This window comes from Peromyscus eremicus, chromosome 8b (assembly GCF_949786415.1).
Source record: "Peromyscus eremicus chromosome 8b, PerEre_H2_v1, whole genome shotgun sequence".
In the NCBI taxonomy this organism is placed as follows: domain Eukaryota; kingdom Metazoa; phylum Chordata; class Mammalia; order Rodentia; family Cricetidae; genus Peromyscus; species Peromyscus eremicus.
Genome location: NC_081424.1, coordinates 29,605,980 through 29,628,503, shown reverse-complemented (window position 1 = coordinate 29,628,503; position 22,524 = coordinate 29,605,980). Strand labels below are relative to the sequence as shown.

Genomic DNA, 22,524 nt, shown 5'->3' with positions numbered 1-22,524 from the left:
TATGAATGCCTTTGAATCTGGATTCTGATATCCTCTGTCCTCTTCAATTTTTCAAAGGAAAAATCAGTTCCAGTTTATGAACATCAAAATTAAAGGGAAAGATATGAAGATAAAAGCAACCCAAAGAAGAGGTGAGGAGGCCAGGTTTTTATAGACAGGTTCCTGTTGACAGAGTCTACTAAATCCCTTGAACAACTTCATTCTGGAAATGACTCAAAATCGAAGGTTCAAAAGCAGTGTCTATGTGAACACTTACGTGTACCACAGTGGGGGCAGGTGAAGGGAAGGCAGGGACAGGCACTGGCTGAGGCTGGATGATGACTTCAGCTGGAACTGCATCTTCTTCATCCTCATGGGGCTTCTGGTAGGCACAGCGGCCAATGTCAGCATTTTTGAAGGCAACAGGCTGTGCAAAGTCCATGGGGCTAGTCGAATACAATCAAAATGAAAGTTTTTCTTATTTTTCATTGCCTTCTTCCTTAACAATTTAATCAGTCCCCAGCTCTGACTTGAAATGGTCAGGGTAGAGTTTCAGGTCTAAAGTAAAGGTATTCATAGCCTCTTCCCTTCTGTGGTTTTAGATAATATGGATATGCTACAGGTGACCCTCATACTGAATGAAGAGCAAACAGGCAGCAGAAATGAAAGTCACTTACACAGAGTTAATAACAAGATTCCACACGCAGCCTCCGAAAGCAGGAATATTCCTGAGTGGGGAAGGCTGAAATTCCGGGGGAGCGCCCCCGACGAAGAGCTTTTTCACTTCGATAGGCTGCTCCACTGTTAGGTTTTGTGTATGTCTTCTGTCTTCATCAACTTGAACAGTGAAGATGCTGATAAAACATTTAAAGATAACAAATATCCAGTGCAGTTAGAAATGTCTTTCCGGCCACCTCTTATTCTCTGCTCCCAGAAATTAATTTTCCTATTATGCTGTCATTATTACTGTTGTTGAAAAGAAGTCTCTGTATGTAACTTAAGCTGGCTTTGAACTCAGGCTCTTTCTGCCTCAGCCCTCTGAGAGCTAGGAGTTTGCAAGCATGTCCCATGGCACTCTGATCTCCCATGGTTTTTAAGATAGCCCAGATTACATGATTAGGACCTCTACACCAAGCAACTAACAAACACCATTGTTTCCTCGGACTTTGTCTCATGCCTTGCTCATTAACTTGTACTGAAAGTTTACTGAAACTCCACAGTCGCGCAGCTGGGACACGCGTCTCTGATGTAGGTGGCAACACAGGTTTGCAACCCAACGCACATTCTGTGAGAACAGAGGCCTCGGGGCTGTATAGCAATGTCTAATCGGATAAGGATCTGTGAGTTTGGCACAGCGTGGGGTTGCATTTTGTCTGGCTCTTTACGTCCTGGTTTGTGCTAGCTATTATCTTCTTGCTAGGGGACAAACTGTCCTCCCGAGAGCTTAGATTGCAGGAATCAACAGCAAACACTTACAGTACATTTTATAAAGAATGTAGCTGCTGGCTTTTGAATTGAAGAGGCAGGCCAGAACACCAAGCTAATTGTTCCTTGCAGTGATTTTCCTCAGTGGCTGTTTCATTAATTTCCCTAATTTGCTTATGAGTGATTACTCACACACTACTAATTGAGAACTGCATACTACTTATTCACAACAATCCTTGGATCCAGGGGCAAAGAACCAAGACACGGAGTTCTAATGATGAAAACGACCGAAGGCATTTTCTATTTTTCTTTGTACAAGCAGGTTTTGAGCTTGGTTCCCAACAGTAATCACAATGCTGCTCATCATTGTGGATGGATTGTAAATGGATTACGGAGAACTTAGCTCTTATCTGAAGATGAGATCTAAGTGCCCAGGTGCAAACTCAGCCTTAAAATGCCATATTACCTGATTTTGTTAGCAGAGTAGTGGGAAGAAAGAGAGGGAGGGAGGGAGGGAGGGAGGGAGGGAGGGAGGGAGGAGAGAGGGAGAGATAGAAGGGGAGGGGAGATGGAGGAACACAAGGTGAGCAAGCTGGAAATAATAAATTAAGACAAGTCAGGACTTGGAACTGAGCAGTGGATCTACTTTGGTCTAATCCCAGCATAAGAAAATAGAACAAAATAAACTTTGTCATGGCCCAAAATGTTCAGGCGGTTAGAGGCACAAGCAAGACTTTGTTTACAGAAGGAAACTAGTGAGAACTTTGTTTTAAAAGAAAAGACTTGGAAGAAGATGTTGGCAAAACGCAGGAGGTTCAACGTTACTGCTCAGACATCCACTCACATCCAGGTGTGAGTGACTCACTGAGATGCGCCTTCCCCCAGCCAGGGTTCTCGTGATGAAGCCCTGTTTTTTTGTAAGGCATTGAATAGTGCTCCCAAGGATTTAGCTGGAGATTAGTGAGGGATGTCCATTGAGAATAACTTTCTGGTCTTGATTAGAGTGTTAAGTAACGGGGGGGGGGGGGGGGGGGGCTTCTCTTTCTAAGGTAGGTTCTCCAACTATCCTGTTCTGCCAGGGAACACAGCAACAGGCCTTACTCTGCTGAAATGCAGAAGGAATGTGAGCCTTTAGGAGGGCCAGACTGGAATTCAGTATTAACGTGGCGTCTTCCTAGCAGCGTGACCTTGGGCAAGTTATTTAATCATGCTTAGTTTCATTTTATTCATTTATAAAATGGAGATTAAAAACACTCACTTCAAACAGTGGAATACATTAATTAAGAGATTGCCCTGAGGCTGTGGTACATAATAAGGGCAACGCTAGAAGACTACAGTTGATTTTTTTTTTCTTGCATTTTACATTCAAGAAACATTAAATATAAATAATTGATTTAGTTCCTTTTCAGATAAGGGCACTAACAATGTTTCCATTCCGATGTGATAACCTGTTTTAATTTTATTATTTTTACAGATTTATTTTATTATTTATTTGTATGTATGTGTGTCTCTGCGTAGGTATATTCGAGTATGAGTGCAGGAGCCTATGGAATCCAGAAGATGGCACTAGATGCCCAGGAGCTGGAGTCATAGATGGTTGTGAGCTATATGATATGGGTGCTGGGAACCAAACTTTGGGCCTCTTACAAGAGCAGTATGTGCTCTTAACCACTGAGCTATCTTTCCAGGCCCTCATTTATAACTTTTTTTTTTTTCGAGACAGGGTTTCTCTGTGTAGCTTTGTGCCTTTCCTGGAACTCACTTGGTAGTCCAGGCTGGCCTCGAACTCACAGAGATCTGCCTGCCTCAGCCTCCCGAGTGCTGGGATTAAAGTCGGGTGCCACCACCGCCCAGCTCATTTATAACTTTTAACTGATAGGCTACTTCATGCAAAACACTATAGTAAACACTCATCCTCTATTAGTACTGTGATAAGTTAGCTGATTATTTTCTTCGATAATTTCAGTGGTTGATTCTCACAGTCTCATAATTATTTTATTTCTTGTAATTTCCTCCTTACTTATTTGCAAAATGGGTCCAATAATTTTCAAGTCACCAGCAATTGTGTATGTGGAAGAAAGTATCAACTGAGTATTTGTAATTTACATGAAAAATAAAATATTTTTAACTGACATAAATCGAATGCTATGTGAGACAATGCTTGGAATGTCTGAATCATGGTCTTTGGAAGTCCTAACTTCTGAAAATCTCCTAAGTTGATGGTCTTTAGCCATATTCTGTACCTGTCTGTGTACCAAATGCTTTCACAGAGGACAGAATCCACTCAGTCCTTTATCCCAGTCACTCAAGGCACTATTTCAGGCCTTAGGGTTTCAAAGTTTTTGTCCAGTTTGAGCTGATGTCCATGGTAATAGTCTCCAGGGGAAAGATTAAAATCAAGGCAGTCACAGAAGGAAGGGTCCCTGAGTGCCAGGAAGTGAGATAAGCAGATGATTGATGTGGATTCATTTTTATTTTTTAAAGGAAGAGGTAGAAAAGGAGAGAATGTGTGTGTGTGTGGGGGGGGGGGCTAAAAAGGAGCAAAAGGGGAGAGAACTTTTGTCTCACAACTTGCTAAAAATTTAAATAATTTAAGGATGTTACTACAGTCACCACAATATTCTGGAATTGAGGAAATGAAATGATTGACCTAGAGCATATAAAAAGTGTGAGGATAAAGCAAGTATTTCCAAATTAGTAATAGCACACAATACTCACTATCTAGTAATATTAAATCTTTGAAGTCCCCACTGGGTAAGAACAAATAGCAGAACAAGCGTAGATGGAATGTTAAGGCTGGTTATAACCGGTTTTAAACCTGGCTTTTGTTTCTGCTATGTATGCAATTGGAGGCAAATTATGTAATGTTTTCTCATTTGGGATAAAAGGACATTAATACACTTCTCACACACAGTTTAAAATGATTAAAAGACAATCAGCCTGGAATCCAACACAGTGCACTCCTTAGAATTGCTATAGGAAGCAGTACAATGTTTTTGAGTGACGTTCGTGCACTCATTAGTAATGTCTGGTTAACCAGCTTCCTGTGTTTGCTTAGAGAGTAGACAATGACTGTGTTTTGACCTTAGGGTGCCAAGGAGGACACCGTAGTAAATGGTTCCTGTTTTGGCACAGAATTAGATAACCACACAGTCATATGTCTAATACATCATCTCGTAACTAACAGTGAATGGCAAACCTGTTTGTTTATATGGCTAATTAACCGAGTGACCAGTTTTCAGGGATGTATTGTATACAGAGCTTAATCAAATGAAATTTGGATTGATGGCTAACAGCTGTGAAGTTGGCATAATAAAATGCCCTTCTTGAAGAAACACCTGTTCAAAGGACACATTAATATAACAGGATGACACATATGGGAATTTCTAAACTCTTTCTCTTGAAAATAACATTCTTTTGGTGAATTTTGGTCACCTACATTTCCCAAATCTACATTTGTTTGTGGAAATTATTTGAGATTTAAGGACTTGTGAAACATCCTTCCCACAGTGAGAAAGATTAATGTTTAGCAAATGGCCTAAAATCTAGATGAGAAGACATGTGAAATTGGTGTTCTAACGTGCTCCCCAAAATTTAAGTGAGAAAATCTAGTCTGCCTTCCCCCAACACCCCAGACACCCTACGACACCTAGCTTTAAATCAGTAAAAGTTCTGAGTTGTCTGAATATTGATCACTCATTTTTCTTAATCATGGTTTCCAAACCTTTCAGTCTAGACACAACACAGATGCTTAGTATTAATTCAGCTCACAAACAAATGCTCTGTATCACAATAACAGAACAAACCAAGGAAGGCTTTATTATTTACTGAGAAAACAAGAAACCTCGTTAGCTACCTAAACGGTTACCTATACAAGAGGACAATTAGGAAATACAGGCCTCCGATGTATGAGAGCAGCTGCTTCTTTGGACCATCGCTGCACATTCATACTTGCTGCCCTCCCACATGCTCTCTGAGTTTTGAGGTTTCATCAGATTGAATTTCCAGTTCTCTTCTCTGCCTTTGGTTTAATAAATGGATTGCTGGTCTGGAGGTCTGAGGGCCCCCAAGTCTCTGGGCTTCTGTTTTCTTTTCCTCTCATCCTCCTTCTGAACTAATTGCCTCTCTGAATTGTTACATAGTACTTTGATGAGGAACACAGACGACTTTCCCAGTAAAGTAAATACAAAGCGTTGTGCAGAAATGAGAGATCAGTTTACATGCTTTAAGGATGATTCCCTGGCTCTGGATTAAGGTCAAGTATCCTTGGAGATCGGTAGAGAACTGACCACTATACATGATTACAGATGGCTACCATTCTCCTTTTCTACTTTGACCCACTTCTCCCAGAAAGCCACTACAGGGCCCTGCTGCCGCTTTAGGGGGACAGACAGAGACTGAAGCACACCCATAAGAGGCCCTGTAGGTCTCATAGCTACTGTCATGCTCCATAGTATTGATGAGGGTTGTCTTTCTTTCTTTTTTAGAGACTTATTTATTATGTATACTGTGTTCTGCCTGCATGTATGCTTGCAGGCCAGAAGAGGGCACCAGAGCTCATTACCGATGGTTGTGAGCCACCATGTGGTTGCTGGGAACTGAACTCAGGACCTATGGAAGAGTAGCCTTTGAGCCATCCCTCCATCCCTCCAGCACCCGATGATGGGTTTCTAAGCAGCTGTCCTAACTGGTTTGAAACCTGAGTGAACTAGCAGCATCCAGAGGCTGCTGGCTTGACCTGACCTATTCCATGATTACCTTATTAGAGAAAAAGCTACTTGCAAGGTGAAGGGGAGCGATTTTTCTTTATCTCTAGCTGGAGAGGATGCATTGTGTGAAGGCAGTGGGAAGAAGCACAAAAAAGGGAACCGTTAGTAATAGAATTCCTCAGGCCCTTGCCAATGAGGTTTCCCAAACACAAAATGCAAAGAAGAGGGCATCAGTGCATTGTCACCGTTTGGAGTGTGTGGTCTGTCGTGCACACAGGGAAGTTCAGGCAGAGAGCTGTGCTCGCAAAGGGAGTCCACATTAGACACAGTAACAACACGTGCTCTGCCCCTTGTTACCCTCTAGTTCTTTCCACGTGAACCGAATGTTCTCTCCCATCGTGAAACAGATTTGGCTCTGGCTTGATGACAATTTTCCTCATTGTTCGTGTCCCTGAGGAGAGATGCACTTCCAGACGGCCCTTGTTGAGGAATATGGCATAATAGGCCTGTAGTAAAAAAAAAAAAAAATAGAATAAAAATGGGTACTGAAGATTAAACAGGAGTTGTATCTGTGACAGCTGGAGTGGTTGATATCCTGTCACAAGCACAGAGAATCCAAAGGAGGATGTCAGGTCCTGCTCTAACATTCTGCCTCACGCACTTGGAATAAGCTTTCTCATTGAACCTGGAGCTAGGCTGGCATCCATCAAGCCCCAGCAATAATCCCATGTTAGAGCTTCTCATATAGTCACATCTCACTACTTATGTAGATCCTAGGGATTTGAATTCAGGTCCTTATGCTTGCACAGCAGGAGTTCTTACCCATTAAGCCATCTCCCTTGCCTCTCAATATTTACTTAAATAGAGTTGATAGGGATGTAGGAATGTCTTTTTTTAAATCCATTACCATGTTGGTTGTTGGGTAATTGGGCAGGTGGATATATGAATATCAGTTGTCTGACAAGTTTCTAATGCTCAACATAATAGCTTTGCTTACTTCTGTCCTCTAACTTACAGGACCTGTCAGGAATCAAAGGGTGTCAACAGAATCGTTCTCCTTTACACTCACAAGTGGGCAGCTAGTTTCTAGAAATGAGGTCTGACTCAATCTCATGGCATTTGAGTGTTTACACTTAAATTTTTCTCCAAGCTGGTGGAATAGATCACTGCCACAAACATGTAACTTGTCTCCCACATTTAGAAAGAAGGAAGAGATTTTTCCATCCACAAACATGCTTGTTTTCTTCTTGTCAGTGTTACCATGGCAACCAGTATGGTTTTGATATCAGATTATGAACTCCGGGGAGCTTGGGTGCAATCCTGGTACCCAAAGCTGATGTTATATGCACTCCCTCTCCTGTGTAGTAGCAGGGTAGCTGCTGCATAGTAACCATTCTGTGCTTCACGTGTAACTGATGGTTAATGTTTTCCATCTGCATCACCATCCCTTCAATAATTCACTAGGTTATCTATGCAACTGTGTGTCCAGTACACAATGCGCCGAAGATTAGCCCTCATTATCCCTCAATGGGGCCACCACAAGCTACTTACTCAAAAACTATTTTAACTGATTGTTTGAGATCGGAAACACATTTAGGGCAGCGCAATCAAAAATAACCTGGATATTTCAACTGTTAGCTTTCACAAATAAAATGTATCCATTTAGGCTGCACTGATTCAAGCACATCTGAACAATTCAACACTGTTTCCTTTTTAAGATAACAAATATTGTATGATTTTTAAAAACTAGATATTCATTATCATTAAATGTTTGGGGATTAAAATTTCATTTCTGAAGCACTTTGTACTTTAGTACTTATTATACTTCTTATGTTAATTGTCTTAATCAGGAACACATTCTACTTTAGGAATTTGCCCGAAATCTGGTGATTTAATCCGTTTATTCAGTGCTAAGAAATTTGGAGCTGACAGGTGTTTAATTATTAGCAGTGGCCAAGGGGATGTGGTGAAAATCTCAGAATGTTTGGTTTGGTCCTCAATATAATCGAGTGCCATTTGCAAAAGTGAGAAAAGATTTTTATTTTTCAGGATTAGAAGATGAAGACTTGGTAGCACTCCTTTTATATCTATTCAAAGATCATTACTCGCAGTGAGAAGTTAAATATTACTTTTCTTCCTCTATGTGTCAAGAAAAATATTTGAAAAAACTTTTTAAAAAAATTATGTTTATATGTGTATATCTGTGTATAAGTATGAGCATGTGAGTTCAGGTGCCTGTCTAAGCCAGAAGAAGGCATCAGGCCCTCTGGAACAGGAGTTATAAGTGGTGGTTATGAGCCATCCATTTGGGTCCTCTGCAAGCACAGAAGGCATTGTGAGCTCGAGAGCCATCTCTCCAGTCCCTTGAGAATGTTTTCTTATGACTGATGTGCTCCTCACAATGTAAACGTACTTTTGTAAATGCTGAATACATGTTTATGCTCTGCAGTCAAATCTACTGTAATCCACCATGCAATTTAAGAAGCTAGCATTAGATATCCATTGATCTTCTTACCGATCGTGTCTTTCTGCTTCCATATCTCAGAGGTACCACTATTATGGGATTTATTGTCCCAGGGTTTTAAAAATTATTTTTGAAGAGTCACATATGTATTTGTAAGTAATACACTCAATGCTTCTTACAGAAACCTATGCAAATGATATCACAGTGTGCCCTGAGCCTTCATTGTTACTTAGTTCTCATCCATCCCTGTTGTCTTGTTAAATTGTAATTCATCCCTTGCGACTCCTGCTTTCTACACCATTAAGCCAAAATGCTAGTTTACTGGTCTCTTCTCCAGGTGATAAATATTTGGGTCCTTTTCCACTTATGTGCTATAAATAAGAACGGTTCCTTTGGGCTGTTTTTGTACTTGTCTCATTGTGCACCCAGGCCAGTATTGAGGTCTGTGAATGGGGTGAGATGGCTGGCTTGTAGAGTACTTATGAGGTCCACCTTATAGAACGAATCCAAAGCAGTCACCAGAGCTTCTGTATCAATTTCCTCTGTCCACAGCAGTAAGAACTGCCTTTAACAAAGGCCTTGCCAGCACTTGGCATTACTACATTTCATAATGTTCAATCGTTCCAGTGGATATAAAATCTAGTGTGGGCTGAAAATGCATTCCTCTCTTACCTTAAAGCTGAGTGTTTTAAAGATGCTTTTGTATCCATTGTGCTTTCTCTTCTGTGAAATGTCTAGTCAGATATGTCCATTATTGTAATGTTTCGGTTGTATCTTGGGTTCTGAAAGTTGCTTTCATATTGTGGTTACTAGGTTTCCTGATGGTTACATTAACAATACTTTTTCAGGCAGATGATTACATTTTGTGCTTTTTGATGAATGGAGAGTTTTAATATTAATGTGATTGTGCTTATGCTCTTATTTTGTTTTCTAAATCTCTTCCAGGAGATCAGAATGATCAAAAGTATCTATCTATCTATCTATCTATCTATCTATCTATCTATCTATCTATCTATGTATCTATCTATCATCAATTAAGATCTATCTAATCTATCTATATCCATATATATATATATATATATATATATATATATGTATGTGTGTGTGTGTGTGTGTAGAGAGAGTGAATGAGGGAAAGAGAGGGGGAGAGGAGAGGAGAGGAGAGAAGAGGAGAGGAGAGGAGAGGAGAGGAGAGGAGAGGAGAGGAGAGAGAGAGAGAGAGAGAGAGAGAGAGAGAGAGAGAGAGAGAGAGAGATTTTCATTCTATATAGCCCTGGTTGTCCTGGAACTCATGATGTAGATAGACCAGGCTGGCTTCATACTCACAGAGATCTACTTGCTTCTGCTTCCTGAGTGCTAAAATTAAAGGTGTGTGCCACCATGCTGTGCTATTTTCTGCTAAAAGTTTTAAACTTACTTTTCTTTTCATATTTACACTTTTAATTTTCTGGGAACTTATTTTTCAGTTGGATATGAAGTAGAAATTGTTTTATTCTTTCCTGTATAGAAACCAACTGCCTGGACTCATTCAGGGAAAGCCTACTGTTTTCTTAATAATCTGGGATGTCACCTATTTGTAAATGTCATTGTATTTATACTTGAATCTACTTCTCTGTTCTATACCAGCAGGACAGAATTTTCCAAGAATGAAAGCATTACTACAGTCTAAATCTCTGACTCAGAAGAAACAATATCCGGTACAGGAGCTAGCTCTACCACCATGCTCTTCCATTTCAGGAATTTGGGTGGATTTTGATTTTTGCTATAAAATAAATATACCTAATATGCTATGGTTTGCAAGAAAGATAAGATGGTATTCTTACTGAAATTAAATCTGTACATCATACTAGGGAGAATTGACATATTTTAATAATGAGTTTTTCTCTCCTAACAAGATGAATGTCTGCATTCATTGAGGATGACTTTAATGGCTTTCAATAAAACTTCACAGTTTTCTCATCTATGACTAACCGTCTGTGTTTATTTTCAAGCTCACAGTTCCTCTTGTTATCTAGCTGCTCATTCTTCTGTTGCTGCAGCCAAGAGATTGATGCATATGAAGTAGCCTTTTCCTAGGTCCTCATTTTACAGCATGTCACATGTCTGTGATGGTCTTCCATCAGGACCACCAATCATCATCTTCTTACAGATAGAATATTTCTTCCTCCTAGTTCACTAGGTCTTTTTTTTTTAAATCATGAATGTTGTTAAATTTTACCTAATGTTTTTCTTAAATCTATTATGACAGTTTTATGATTTTTTTTTTTTAGTTTTTAAGATATTAGATTATAATGGCATTCCTCTATTCTATTTATGTATTTGTTCATTTTGTGAATGTGTTTGTGGACATGTGGGGGCCACATAACTACCACGGCATGAGGCATGAAGCAAGAGTCAGAGGACAACTCGTGGGAGCCAGTTCTCTTCTTCCAGCACGTGGGCCCTAGGAATCAAGCTCAGGCAACTCATCCGGCAGCAAGGGTCTTAGCCCACTGGACCACCTCTCCAGCCTCTCTGTGCATTCTTGAGATTCTCAGAGTTCTGTAGTGCTTGCTCCTCTTACCTAATCTTTTGTTGTAGGCTTAATTATGCTTTAGAAAAAGAAGTTAAGATTTTATTGCCTACTAATGATTACTCAATATTAAAATCTAACAATTTAAAAGGCCTCCAATCAAGGCCTGGGAGACTGCTTAGTTGGTAAAGCACTCACTTTGGAAGCATGAGGACTTCAGCTCAATCCCTAGCACCCATATTTAAAAATATATCCAGGTGTAGTGGCACATGCCTGTGATTCTAGCACTGGGGAGGTGGATACAGGCAGATTCCTTGGGCTTGCTGGCCAGACAGCCTAGCCTTCTTGGTAAGTTATAGGCCAATGTGAGACTCTGTCTCACACACACGCACATGACATGAACCTGTGCACACACACACATTCCTCCCTACAAACATGTACCCACATACAAACGTCTAATAAAAATGACGTTTTATTTGTAGAGGTGTTTTCATATTCATAGATATATTTGTAAAATAGTTTGTTTATTCTCTTGATCATCCCTAACTTGGTAATAGCTATGACTCTTCTCACTGAGAGTAATCCGTCCTGATTAAACGAGATGATAGTCAAAATAAACACTTCAATTCTAAACTATAAAACCAACTCAATAGTGCTATGTAAGGCAGGCACTCCATCAACTGATCATGTCTACTGAGCATCTCCCTACCCCCTGAAGGTACTTTTTAAAAACAAGGGGACAGTGTCTTAGGGTGAGCTATGAAGGTACCTGTCCAGTTTGCCTCCGTTTCCTCCTGGGTGGTGTTGGTACCCCTCCGCTTCCCAAGAGGATGAGTCCAGACTCATTCTTCGTACTGAAGGACAGATTGATTTCTGTTCCCACGTCAATGGGCACAGGTGCAAGCTCCACGAAACCAGGCTTGGGGAAGCTCACTGTGTAAACATTCTGCAGGACAAACAAAGAGAAATCATTAGAGATGAGGAGCTAAATTCTCCACACCGCCTCCTTCCTCAATACACTCAACATGATTACAAAAACATAATGTTAGTGTAATGTTAGGGAGCATGAAAATCCATAGTCACATCGAGAGCTCAAGAGCAGCTGGAGAAAATGTTTCCAATACAATTAATCTTCTGAACAGTTCAGTTTAAAATTTAAAAAGTGTGGCTTTTGTTTTAAATATATAACTCTAGACATAAAATGTGGAAGAATATTGGTAGACAACATTTTCTTTTGGCTTAAATCTACCTTACTGTCTTTCTTAAATCTCTTGGCTATGTAGTACCAATTAATATTTTATGTCTTAAAGATGGGTGTGACCATGGCTTCTATCTACATTTTTTCTCATGATGAGCCCATGGGAAAGTGTTCGTCAATATCAAGAATATAAATATTCTCTAGAACAAGTTCTAGTGATGACTATTAAATGAATAAACCTAATTATTAAAAATAAATAAATCTAATATTTCATGTCTGTTTTTTTCCAAAATAACATCAATGTTTTGTGGCTAATCATAGAATTCATATACCCATGTTTCAGAGACTACCCACAGTGCAAAGAGGAGAAAGTGACCCACTTCTCAAAGCCATGCAGAAAGCATGTAGTCTTCTAGATGTCATCTGCTCCTTCACTTTATCCTTCACAACCTTGTCCTCTTTTCCATTCTTTTTATATTTAGACTGAATTTCATCTTTACTTTTTTTTTAGATGTTATTTCTTTTTAAATTATGTGTGTGTGTGGGCAGCGGGGCAGGGGAGGGGGGATTGTGTGCATGGACGCAGTGCTCACAAAGGCCAGAAGAGGATTTTGCATCTACCTCAAGCTGGAGTCAGAGGCAGTTGTGAACCATCTTCTGTGGGAACCACAGGCAATTCCTCTGCAAGGGCAGTACAGGTCCTTAACCATTGAGCTGTCTCTCCAGCCCTGCAACATCTCTTTTCAAATATGTAAATTGTTCTTCCAGTAAATATAGTTTATCATCACTTTTTTTGTTTTGTTTTTTTGAGACAGGGTTTCTCTGTGTAACAGCCCTAGTTGTCCTGGAACTCCCTCTGTAGACCAGGCTGGCCTTGAACACACAGAGATTGGCCTGCCTCTTCCTCCCGAGTGCTGGGATTAAAGGTGCATGCTACTACACCTGGTTTATCATCACTTTTAATAGCTGGAGGAATTCTACTGTCTGAAAGTCCTGGCATTTATTTCAGCAAGGCCATGCCATTGGATATTTAAGGTACCCACAATATTGATATTTTGATGTCTTGAGTTTTTCTGGATTAAAAGCAAAAAAAACCCTTTCATGTGGGCTATCCCTACTCCTGCACCCCTGAACAGGGTTCCAAGTCCAGTAAAATGGCACAGGAGTTGGTAAAATGTATAATCCACTTTCTATTCTGATTTTCAAATTTCACAATTTTAGACAGTTCAGAGAAAACTACTGTGCAGACTTTTCAATATTTATCTGTAACAAATTCCTGTCTCTTATTTTAGCCAAATAATTCCCTATTCTGGAATGCCTTTATATAGGCGTCATTACATTACATAGAATGCCTTTCCATTGTGCACACAGGCTGTTCAGTTCTTTGCTCTGGACAGCTTTCCACTCTCATCTTTTGAGTGCAGAAGAGAGTTAGACTGAAGATTTCACCTCTCTAAGTTTTTCTCTAAGAAGACAGTGTGGGCCCTTAGAGTTTTAGTCCTTTCAGTATTTCTCCTTAGGTTTGGAGTGGGAGTCTACGGCCACTTCACACAGAGCCTGCAGGTATGCACAACAAAGACCCAGACAGGTCTGCCCCAACCTTGAAAGCTTCTGGAAGGCAAATCCACTTTTTTCTCATTTCCCTGTCTCCTCTTCATTTCATTGAACTCCACTTGAGGGACTCAAAATGATTCGAATTGGAGGACGCAGCCAAAAGGAACAGTTATAGCCGAGTGGGTAATTAAAATTTGTGTTTGAGAGATTCAACGTTTTCTTATTTTAAAATCTCATCACTATAGAATTTCCATAAAACTCTTGTTACTAACATATGGTCATCTTTAGCTATGCTACAGATATTTTAAAAGAAGAAAGTGAGGCTTTGGGTCTTTCTCACATCGACTGGCCAGAATTGAAGAGTCACTACTGAGCACTTGTCCCCAGGCTGCACTAGCAACAAAGAAGAGGTTCTGAGATAGGAGAGATTTTACATTCCTATCACGTGAGTCTTTGCAGAGTTGGACGAGATGCTGCACACAACTTCAAAGCTGTGGACAAGATGCTGCACACTGGTGAGATGGTGGATGGGGTTACCATCTGTGTAAACTACTAACACAGTCTAGAAAAAGGTAATTAAGCTGTCTAATGTGCAAAGATGAAATGAATTTAGGAAAGATGACAAAAATGAGGAAAAAGTGTTATTAAAAAAGAAGATAGACCTAACCAGAAGAGCTATTCATATTAAAGATACATGCCATATATTCAAGTACTACACAATTTGGAAAATGGCGCACAATTTTGGCTCTTCATAATGCTATTTCCATCACGGTGCTTTATAGAATGCTTCTGTCTTACTCTGCCATTTATGCATAACTAAGAAAAAATCAGTACAAAAACTAAAACATATTAACAAAGGAACAATTCTAGCAAAAGCACTCATGTTAAGTAAATGAAGTACGATATGAATATGTTATAGAACCTTTAGAAATGAACCAACCTCCAGTGCACAGCCTTTGGTAACACCAACATAATCGGGGCTGCTGAGTATATTGTATGGAGTCCTTGAAATCTCAATGTCTTTGAGGCAGCCGGAATACTTCCTCACATTTACTTCTGGCCTATTGCATAGTCAAATGGAGAGCAAAAACAATAGCATTAGACGGATGGCAGTGTAGTCCCTGAGTGCTGGAAGGAAGCCATGTGGAGCAAACACACACACACACACACACACACACACACACACACACACACACACACAGAGGCAGGTGCATGTCTATCAAAGTGCACATGCACACACTTGCCCTCCACAAACTGTGCTGACTGTTATGTGATAGTTGGGTTGAGTGGATGTTGACATCACCCTGGATACAGAATTCTGATACCATTTTTCTCTCCCAGAGAAGCTTCACTCACGGCATTTCAGTACGAGGCCCAGAAATCAACTGACTTATGAATGCTTCATGTGCATAATGAAATAAGTGCTTCTAAAGAGCAGATAATTGTGTGGGCAGAATAATTCAATTGTTTTCAAAAAGCTCTTCAAAATCTTGTTCAAAATTTAGGAAAAATATTTGGAAATGTTTATTTGAAATATTCTTGAAGCTAGAGAGAAGTGTGTGTGTGGCTGCTGTGTGTGTGCCTGTGTATGTGTGTGCATATATGAGAAGGTGTGTGAGAGAATGTATGTGAGAGTGTGTATGTGTGTGTGAGAGTGTATATTTGTGTGTATATGTGCTTGTGTGTGTATGTGTGTGAAAATGTGTATGTGTGTGTATGTGTGTTCATGTGCAAGTGAGTATGTGTGTGAGTGTGTATGTGTGTGTATATGTGTACATGTGCATGTCTGTGTATGTGTGTGTATTGTGTGCACATGTGTGAGAGAGTGCACATATGTGTTGTGTGTGTGTGCATGTGTGTACACGTGTGTGCCATAACAAAATAAGGCAACCTAATGCGAAACAGTCAGTTGTTCTAATTTGGTTGATGTCTTCTACACCCAAACCACACTTGGATGCTTGCTTTCTGCTTACTACTTCCAATGACACTGCAAGGGTGATAATAGATTAGACATTAATTAGACATTAACTCCTGGCCTTTGACTCTTACATGCTGCTCTGATGTATTATCTGATATTGACCAAGTGATCTGGTTTCTCCAGGAGTCCATATTTGTACGTGTAAGTAGGCATGGTAATGATGGCAGCAGTGTCTATGTTTTCAATGACCGAACTCGGGATGTACTGCAGAGCACGGCACATCTCGATGCACAGTTCACACATACTGACAGGACGTTCCTGGTGATGACATCTCTTGAGTCTATGACAGCAGGGATTTCTCTGATGGTGGACATGCTCTGTTCTACACTGTCCAGTGCAGGAGTTTACTAGTTCCCAGGCATCTGTAACCATTGGGACTTCAGTGTAGTTTGTGCCAAGGAGTGTGTGTGTGTGTGTGTGTGTGTGTGTGTGTGTGTGTGTGTGTATGTGTGTTAAAGTTAAATGCTCACAGTGGCTAGTAACTGGTACACTGAACAGTGTCAAAATATAGGGGTAAAAAAATGTAATTTTTCATGATGTAGTGTTGATGAACATCTGGAAAGTGTCCAATCGGCACCAATATTGTACTTGATAGGCTAATGATTAATTCTCCTCTCATCGTCCCTTGATGCCAAGTTTCTCGTTTTCATCTTTATAAAAGACACATGGCATGAGGAAAAACAGGTGGGAAAGCAAATTAGACCCTGGCAGTCTGTACCAGGTGATTTATTTCTTGTCAAGTATTTGTTCTCTTCTCCACTTCCACCCCCGTCTCTCTGGAACTTCTTTATTTCCTTTGATCATTTTCTCTGGTTCCCAAGGTCTCTTCCTTCTGTTCCTTCAGTCAGTAATTATGAAGAACATTGCCAGCTTGGGGTGGGGGGAGGGATCTTACTTATCATTGTGTACAAAGTGAAGGGGATGGCGGATTTCATTTGCGGTGCTCACTTGCTTCTGTGTTGTGCTTTAGAGGTGGACAGATCTATCACAATTTTGGGGGTTGGGGGAGTTTTGTCAATAAAGCACTCCAACAAGTTTATTGTTTCATAGAAATACTAAGATCCTTTTCAAAGTGTAATGATTTAGCAAGTTCAACATTATGAAAGCCTCAGGGATGAATCATGGTACAGTGATTGGCTTTCCGAGGGTGACCGCAGGTCTCTTTCCTTAGGCCCACCACTCATGCACAAAAACTGCCAGGCTACACAGTGCTATCCTGGAGTTTTATTTATCTGTATTTCCACTGAATGTTCAGTCTTTGCCTTTTACCCATCTCTGCAAATAGGGCATGACTAGTCTCAGAATGATGCAATGAAAAAAATAACTTGTTTTTATTTTTCCCATCTTTTATGTCTTCTAGTCTCTGATATTAAAATCTGGTCTTGGTTTTAAACATTTCCTGGATCACTTCAGCTTCATTATCTCCTGGTTCAGAATTCTGGCAGAATTAGGCTCTGAAATGCCAAAAACACCTTTGGCTTTGTCCAGGGTCAGCCAGCCCAGCCAGCCACATCTCCAGGATTTGATCAGCCACTTACAAGATTGCTAATTCTTACTAATATCTGCCTGCAGGGAAGGATGCAAAGGCTGCTAAAAAGCTATGGAGAGACCGTCTTTAAATCTCTCCATTCTTAACTCAAATATTTGTTTGAAGTGTAGTATCTTCAGAAGTGTTTTTTTCTTTGGCTCCCTAGATAAATTTATATATAGCAAATTTGACAGGAAGTGCAGTGGCCATGTGAATGCACATTTGCAGGCCTGCAAGAAGCAAGAAGGCAGTGCTAAGCATTTGGTAGCATAGGTGGCTTGCTGAGCAAACAGCACAGTGCTAGGGAGGCTGAACTCTAAGGTTCTGCTTCAGAAGCCATCTTAACATGGGTCCCCAGAATTAGACCGTGCCCATAAACTTGACTGACCAGCTGCCCTTTGTGTATGTCCTGCTGGCCACCAGGAGGTCCTGTGCCAAGTGTTTGAACAAGTAAGCAGTGAAATTTCCTTAGGGCTGGTGACACAACAGACGTTGTAACCCGACTGATAGTGGGCAAGCAGCAGCCTCTTTGAAAAGTGCAGGGAAGCATGAGCACTCTTGCAGCACGCAGTATTTGCTCACGGCATCTACTGTGGAAACAATTGCATTGGTGTTGCTCTGCTTCTGTACCACTGCTGTCCCCACAAAGCCACACTGCTCCAGCCATGCACTTGAAGAAGGCATGCATAAAATTTAAATTTTACCTTGCTTTCATACTAAGTCAAAGGGAAGAGAAAAAAAAACCAATTTACTTATAATTGCATTTCCATTTAGTAAAACAACTAACTTTAATAATACATCTTGTTAAAAAAACCCATCTCATAGAAAGGAATGTTTAAAAAGGAAAGGACATAGAATAGACAAATGTCCTTGATGGAAGTGAAACCAGAATTCAGAGATGGCCACTCCCTAAACATCACCTCTTAGACATTTTTATTTTGGAATACTAATTCAAAGTTCTTATTTTTATTGACATATTATATGAGAAAGTGCACCAACATGGTATTTATGAATAGCTTATAAATATTGACTCCCAAGAAACTCAAGCTTATTAATATATGTGAAAATAATTTGTGTTTACCACATCATCATACAGGGGTTCTGACTGTGCAGAAAAGCAGGTGAATGAATGAATACTTTGTCAATCACAAATATGCATGTAAAGATTATTTTGAAATAGTAGGCCATGCTACACAAGTATTATAATTTAAATTGCTGAATAGAGAAAGTAACATTTCAGTGATCAAGATTCAGAACATAGTTTCCAAAAATACACCCAAGATACAAACCATTCTCAATGAAGTTAACTCATGATGTGTTTGTGGGTGTTTTTGATAATAAAAATCATCACTAGACTAAGTGAACTATTTTTAGGGAGTTTAACTCATTATGAATATAATTAGTAATTTTTCAAGGTAAATCTTGGGTTTAAATAAGTACTATATCACCAGTGTTTGGTATGCTGCCTAGCACATAGTAGGTATTCAGCAATCATGTGTTGAATGCTTGTTTAACAAAGGAACTACTAAGTGAAAACTACATCACTATTTAAATCATTTTGATGTGTAGTAATTTTATGACTTGATACTTCAGAATTATATTACTAACAAATAAATATACTGATACATAAAAATATGTGTGTGTGTGTGTGTGTGTGTGTGTGTGTGTGTGTGTGTGAGCATGCACTCATGACCTGTACCATGAAGCTCATCAATATACACTATGAAAGATTGGCAAATAGATAATTGCCTGGTCTAGGAGTAGATTTGGGGAAAAACAACTTCAGTTGATGTGAAACTGACATATAAAATTGAGACTAAGGTTCCTCTTAGTGAGCTAATTGCTCCCCAACCCCCACCATGATTTCCAATGATAGCATTCTAATGTAGTATTTTTATTGAGTAGAAACACCTTTATAGGATTTTCAAAACCTTTATAAACCATCAACAAGAAGCCAAAACCAAAGTTGGAAAAACCTCAAAGCATGGCACTCTGAGAGAGTCATAAGTACCCCCAGATTAACCAGGTTAATTCATTCCATTTTAATCAGATTCAGTGAACACATAGTATGTACTAGATACTCTATGGGATTTGTTTCTCATGTTTTATATTAAGCTGTAAATTAATTATATACTGCATGGACTATTTTCTGACTTTGTAGTCCCTGTTTTTGAACTAACTGAACTATGAGCTAAAGATGTCTCTCTATCCTGCTCACTACAGAGCATATGAGAAATTCCTAAAATATGTTGGAACAGGCACGTGAATAATGAATGTCGTTTAGTACTGGATACGTGGGACAGCTCCACTATGCTATTATGATGCTAATGCTTAGCAATAACATAGATTATACTCACAGCATCCTGAACACTGACTAATTTTCTGCACAATGTCAGAATGCCATTCTCTCTGGTGACTGTGCACCAAGAACAGCAATTACAAGACTCACATTCAACTTGGGCTTCCACCTTTAATTACTTTCATAATTCTTTTCAGCAGGTGTATATAAGAGAAATAGCAATTCCAATTTATCTCTTCAACAAAGATGTCAAATTAACCCCCAGATTCCAAATCCTTGTGTTGTTCTTACATACAACATGATTTTTTTGACTAGTCCTTTCTATAGCTAAAGGTTATATGACATTGCCATTGTAATTAAACTTCACAACTCTAGCAACACAATGGCCATTTAATTAAAACCTTCACTTTAAATACACACTAGATTACCTCAAGTTCCTCAGAGTTGGCAAGCCACCAAAATATATTTTGTCATCGGCTTTCAAGTCAAGACCAAAGTTGTTTCCAGAAGACGAAGTGGCTACAATCTCCTCCTGGTTAGTATCGATGTCTACAATCGATATGTTGGCTGTAATGGAGATAGGAATTTTCCATTTAATTAGTGCAAGGTCCACCATACCTTTGTTCTTGCTGACAACTGGAGATATATTCTGTCTAAATTCTGAATAGACAGACATTGGTGTTCTCTCAGCATGTGTACTATGTATATAACTATTTAATGCACAACAATAGCATAAATATGGTACATTGTTGAAACATTCACACCAAGAATGGAAATAATGGCTTCCACACAATGAAGGCAAATCAGTGGAGACAAAAGAGAGCAGTTTAGATGGCTGTCAACAAACCACTTGACATGGTTTTTCATACTAAGGAAAATTAGTATTGTGTTTGCAGGACTATCGAACTAGAAATTGGATAACCAGAAATGTTTCAACTCTTGGCCGCTTCCTGGGAATTTCAGCCTCTTCAGAACTACTGAGGTTTCTGTTCATTTGAAAAGTGTTACTTTCTTGTAAAAAACCATAGCACATGCCAGTGGAGAGACGGGGATGCTTGGTTCCATGAGTTGCTGAGACCCACATCTAATGTAAACACATTTTAGACTGGGAGGCTGTGTCGTGAATGATGTGCTGTCCTTATTCTTTATTGCTTCTCTTAGATGTCAAAGGATTTCCTCATGTGGAAAGGACTAGAATGTAGACAAAGAGAAGAAAGAGGAAATAACTCACATCCTTGCTGAGGCTGCATTGTTTAGAAAACAAATGGGAATTCTTATACCATCGGTTTTCCTTACTCATTTCTAAGGGTCAGGCTAGGCTCCTGAGTGATATGCTTCTTTGGCATGCTATACACTTAGCTTAGACCTAACATTCAAGTACTTCATATGTTGTTGGTCCTTGATATATATTGAGACATCAACTCATTCATGTGCCATGTTTTGCTTCCTGGTGGAGGATCTGATTTAGTGTGGGTTTGGAAATGGGCGTTTAAACCAATTAATTAGAAGGAAATCTCTGTTAGCAATGTTAGTTTCTTGGATGTCCCTGGTTCAAATACACACGATGTACACTACATCAAACAGTGTTAAACATATATCTTAACGCTTGGCTGCCCAGATCTTTCAGTATGCCGATGTACTCTGCAGTGTGCCAACAGAGGCTCACAGGTGAGGTAGTACTCAAATTTGTTTGACATGCAAGATTATTTTAGTCTCTCCATTCATCATCATTTAGAACTGAGATTCTTTGGAAAACAAAAAAATAGCAAAAGTACAAACTTCCATTGTAGTCTACAGTGCTACTCAAAATATATCTTCAATAAAATCAAATACCCTCAGCATATAAAAATGACTCAAATCAAATACCTCTAAACCTATTAACACCACAAAACTCAAACTCATCTACCTACTTGTCTGTCTGTCTGTGTGTGTATGTATGTATGTATGTATGTATGTATCTATCTATCTATCTATCTATCTATCTATCCATCTATCCATCATCTATTATGGAAACAGGCTCTCAGTGTATAGTTCCGACTGATCTGGAGCTTGCTATTCAGACCAGGCTGGCCTTGTACTCCCAGGAATGTACCTGCCTCTGCCTCCTGAGTGCCTGAATTAAGTGCATGTACCACTATACCTAGGAAAAGCCCGCTTTTGTAAAAAGCCAAAAATAAAACTAGTAAACCACCCTAAAGGAATGACTGTCCCATTAAGATATATTTAACAAATCAATATTCAAAATTTTAATTAATTCCATACATTTCATATATTTAATTACTTTTACACATATAATTAGCTCTCTATATACATACCTCTTAGACTAGTCTGGTAGCCAAAGAAAATAGATTTATGAAACTGTTTTTAAGACTTTCATACATTTATTTAAAATCCAGATCACAAACGCGGCTTTATATGGCACTGTTCACTGGAACATGAAACTTGTCTCTTGCTGGAGACTTGGAGGATATTTTAATGCTGTTCATGAAATGGGATTCTGCCTCTGTCACCAACAAGCCAGTGATTGGATGTACTTTTCCTCCTTGTCGGTGAGAGGGTATGTGCAGTTTTAGAAGCCATTCTCAGAGTCAAGGAGCATCAACACAATTCAAGTGAAACTCACCAGCCCCAGAGCTAACTTTGATGAAGATGTAGGCTGGCATAGTTTTACTGTCTTGACAGGAGGGCTTTCCTGAAGCTGTTAAGAGCACCAGGGATGAAGAAGATATTGGTAGATTGTGTTATGCTTGCCATAATTTTTTCTTTGTAGAACATGAAAATAGCTACCCCCACACAAATTCAAGATTTGGTGGGTTTAGCCATCAATTTTATGAGTCAGCAGAGGAAAGAGGGTGGTACCACATAAAACACAGAGAGA

General features: G+C 39.5%; 1 protein-coding gene across 1 annotated transcript in view; it reads right to left on the bottom strand.

Annotated features, from left to right (window-relative positions):
- Positions 1-22,524, bottom strand: part of Lama2 (laminin subunit alpha 2) — a 581,125-nt gene that overhangs the window by 20,347 nt on the left and 538,254 nt on the right. The window contains exons 52-57 of the mRNA XM_059272617.1: positions 20,075-20,213; positions 14,782-14,902; positions 11,859-12,035; positions 6,471-6,619; positions 657-833; positions 257-425 (exon numbers count right to left, since the gene is read on the bottom strand). Of these exons, the coding sequence (XP_059128600.1) occupies positions 257-425; positions 657-833; positions 6,471-6,619; positions 11,859-12,035; positions 14,782-14,902; positions 20,075-20,213 (932 nt within the window). The remainder of the gene's footprint in view (positions 1-256; positions 426-656; positions 834-6,470; positions 6,620-11,858; positions 12,036-14,781; positions 14,903-20,074; positions 20,214-22,524) is intronic.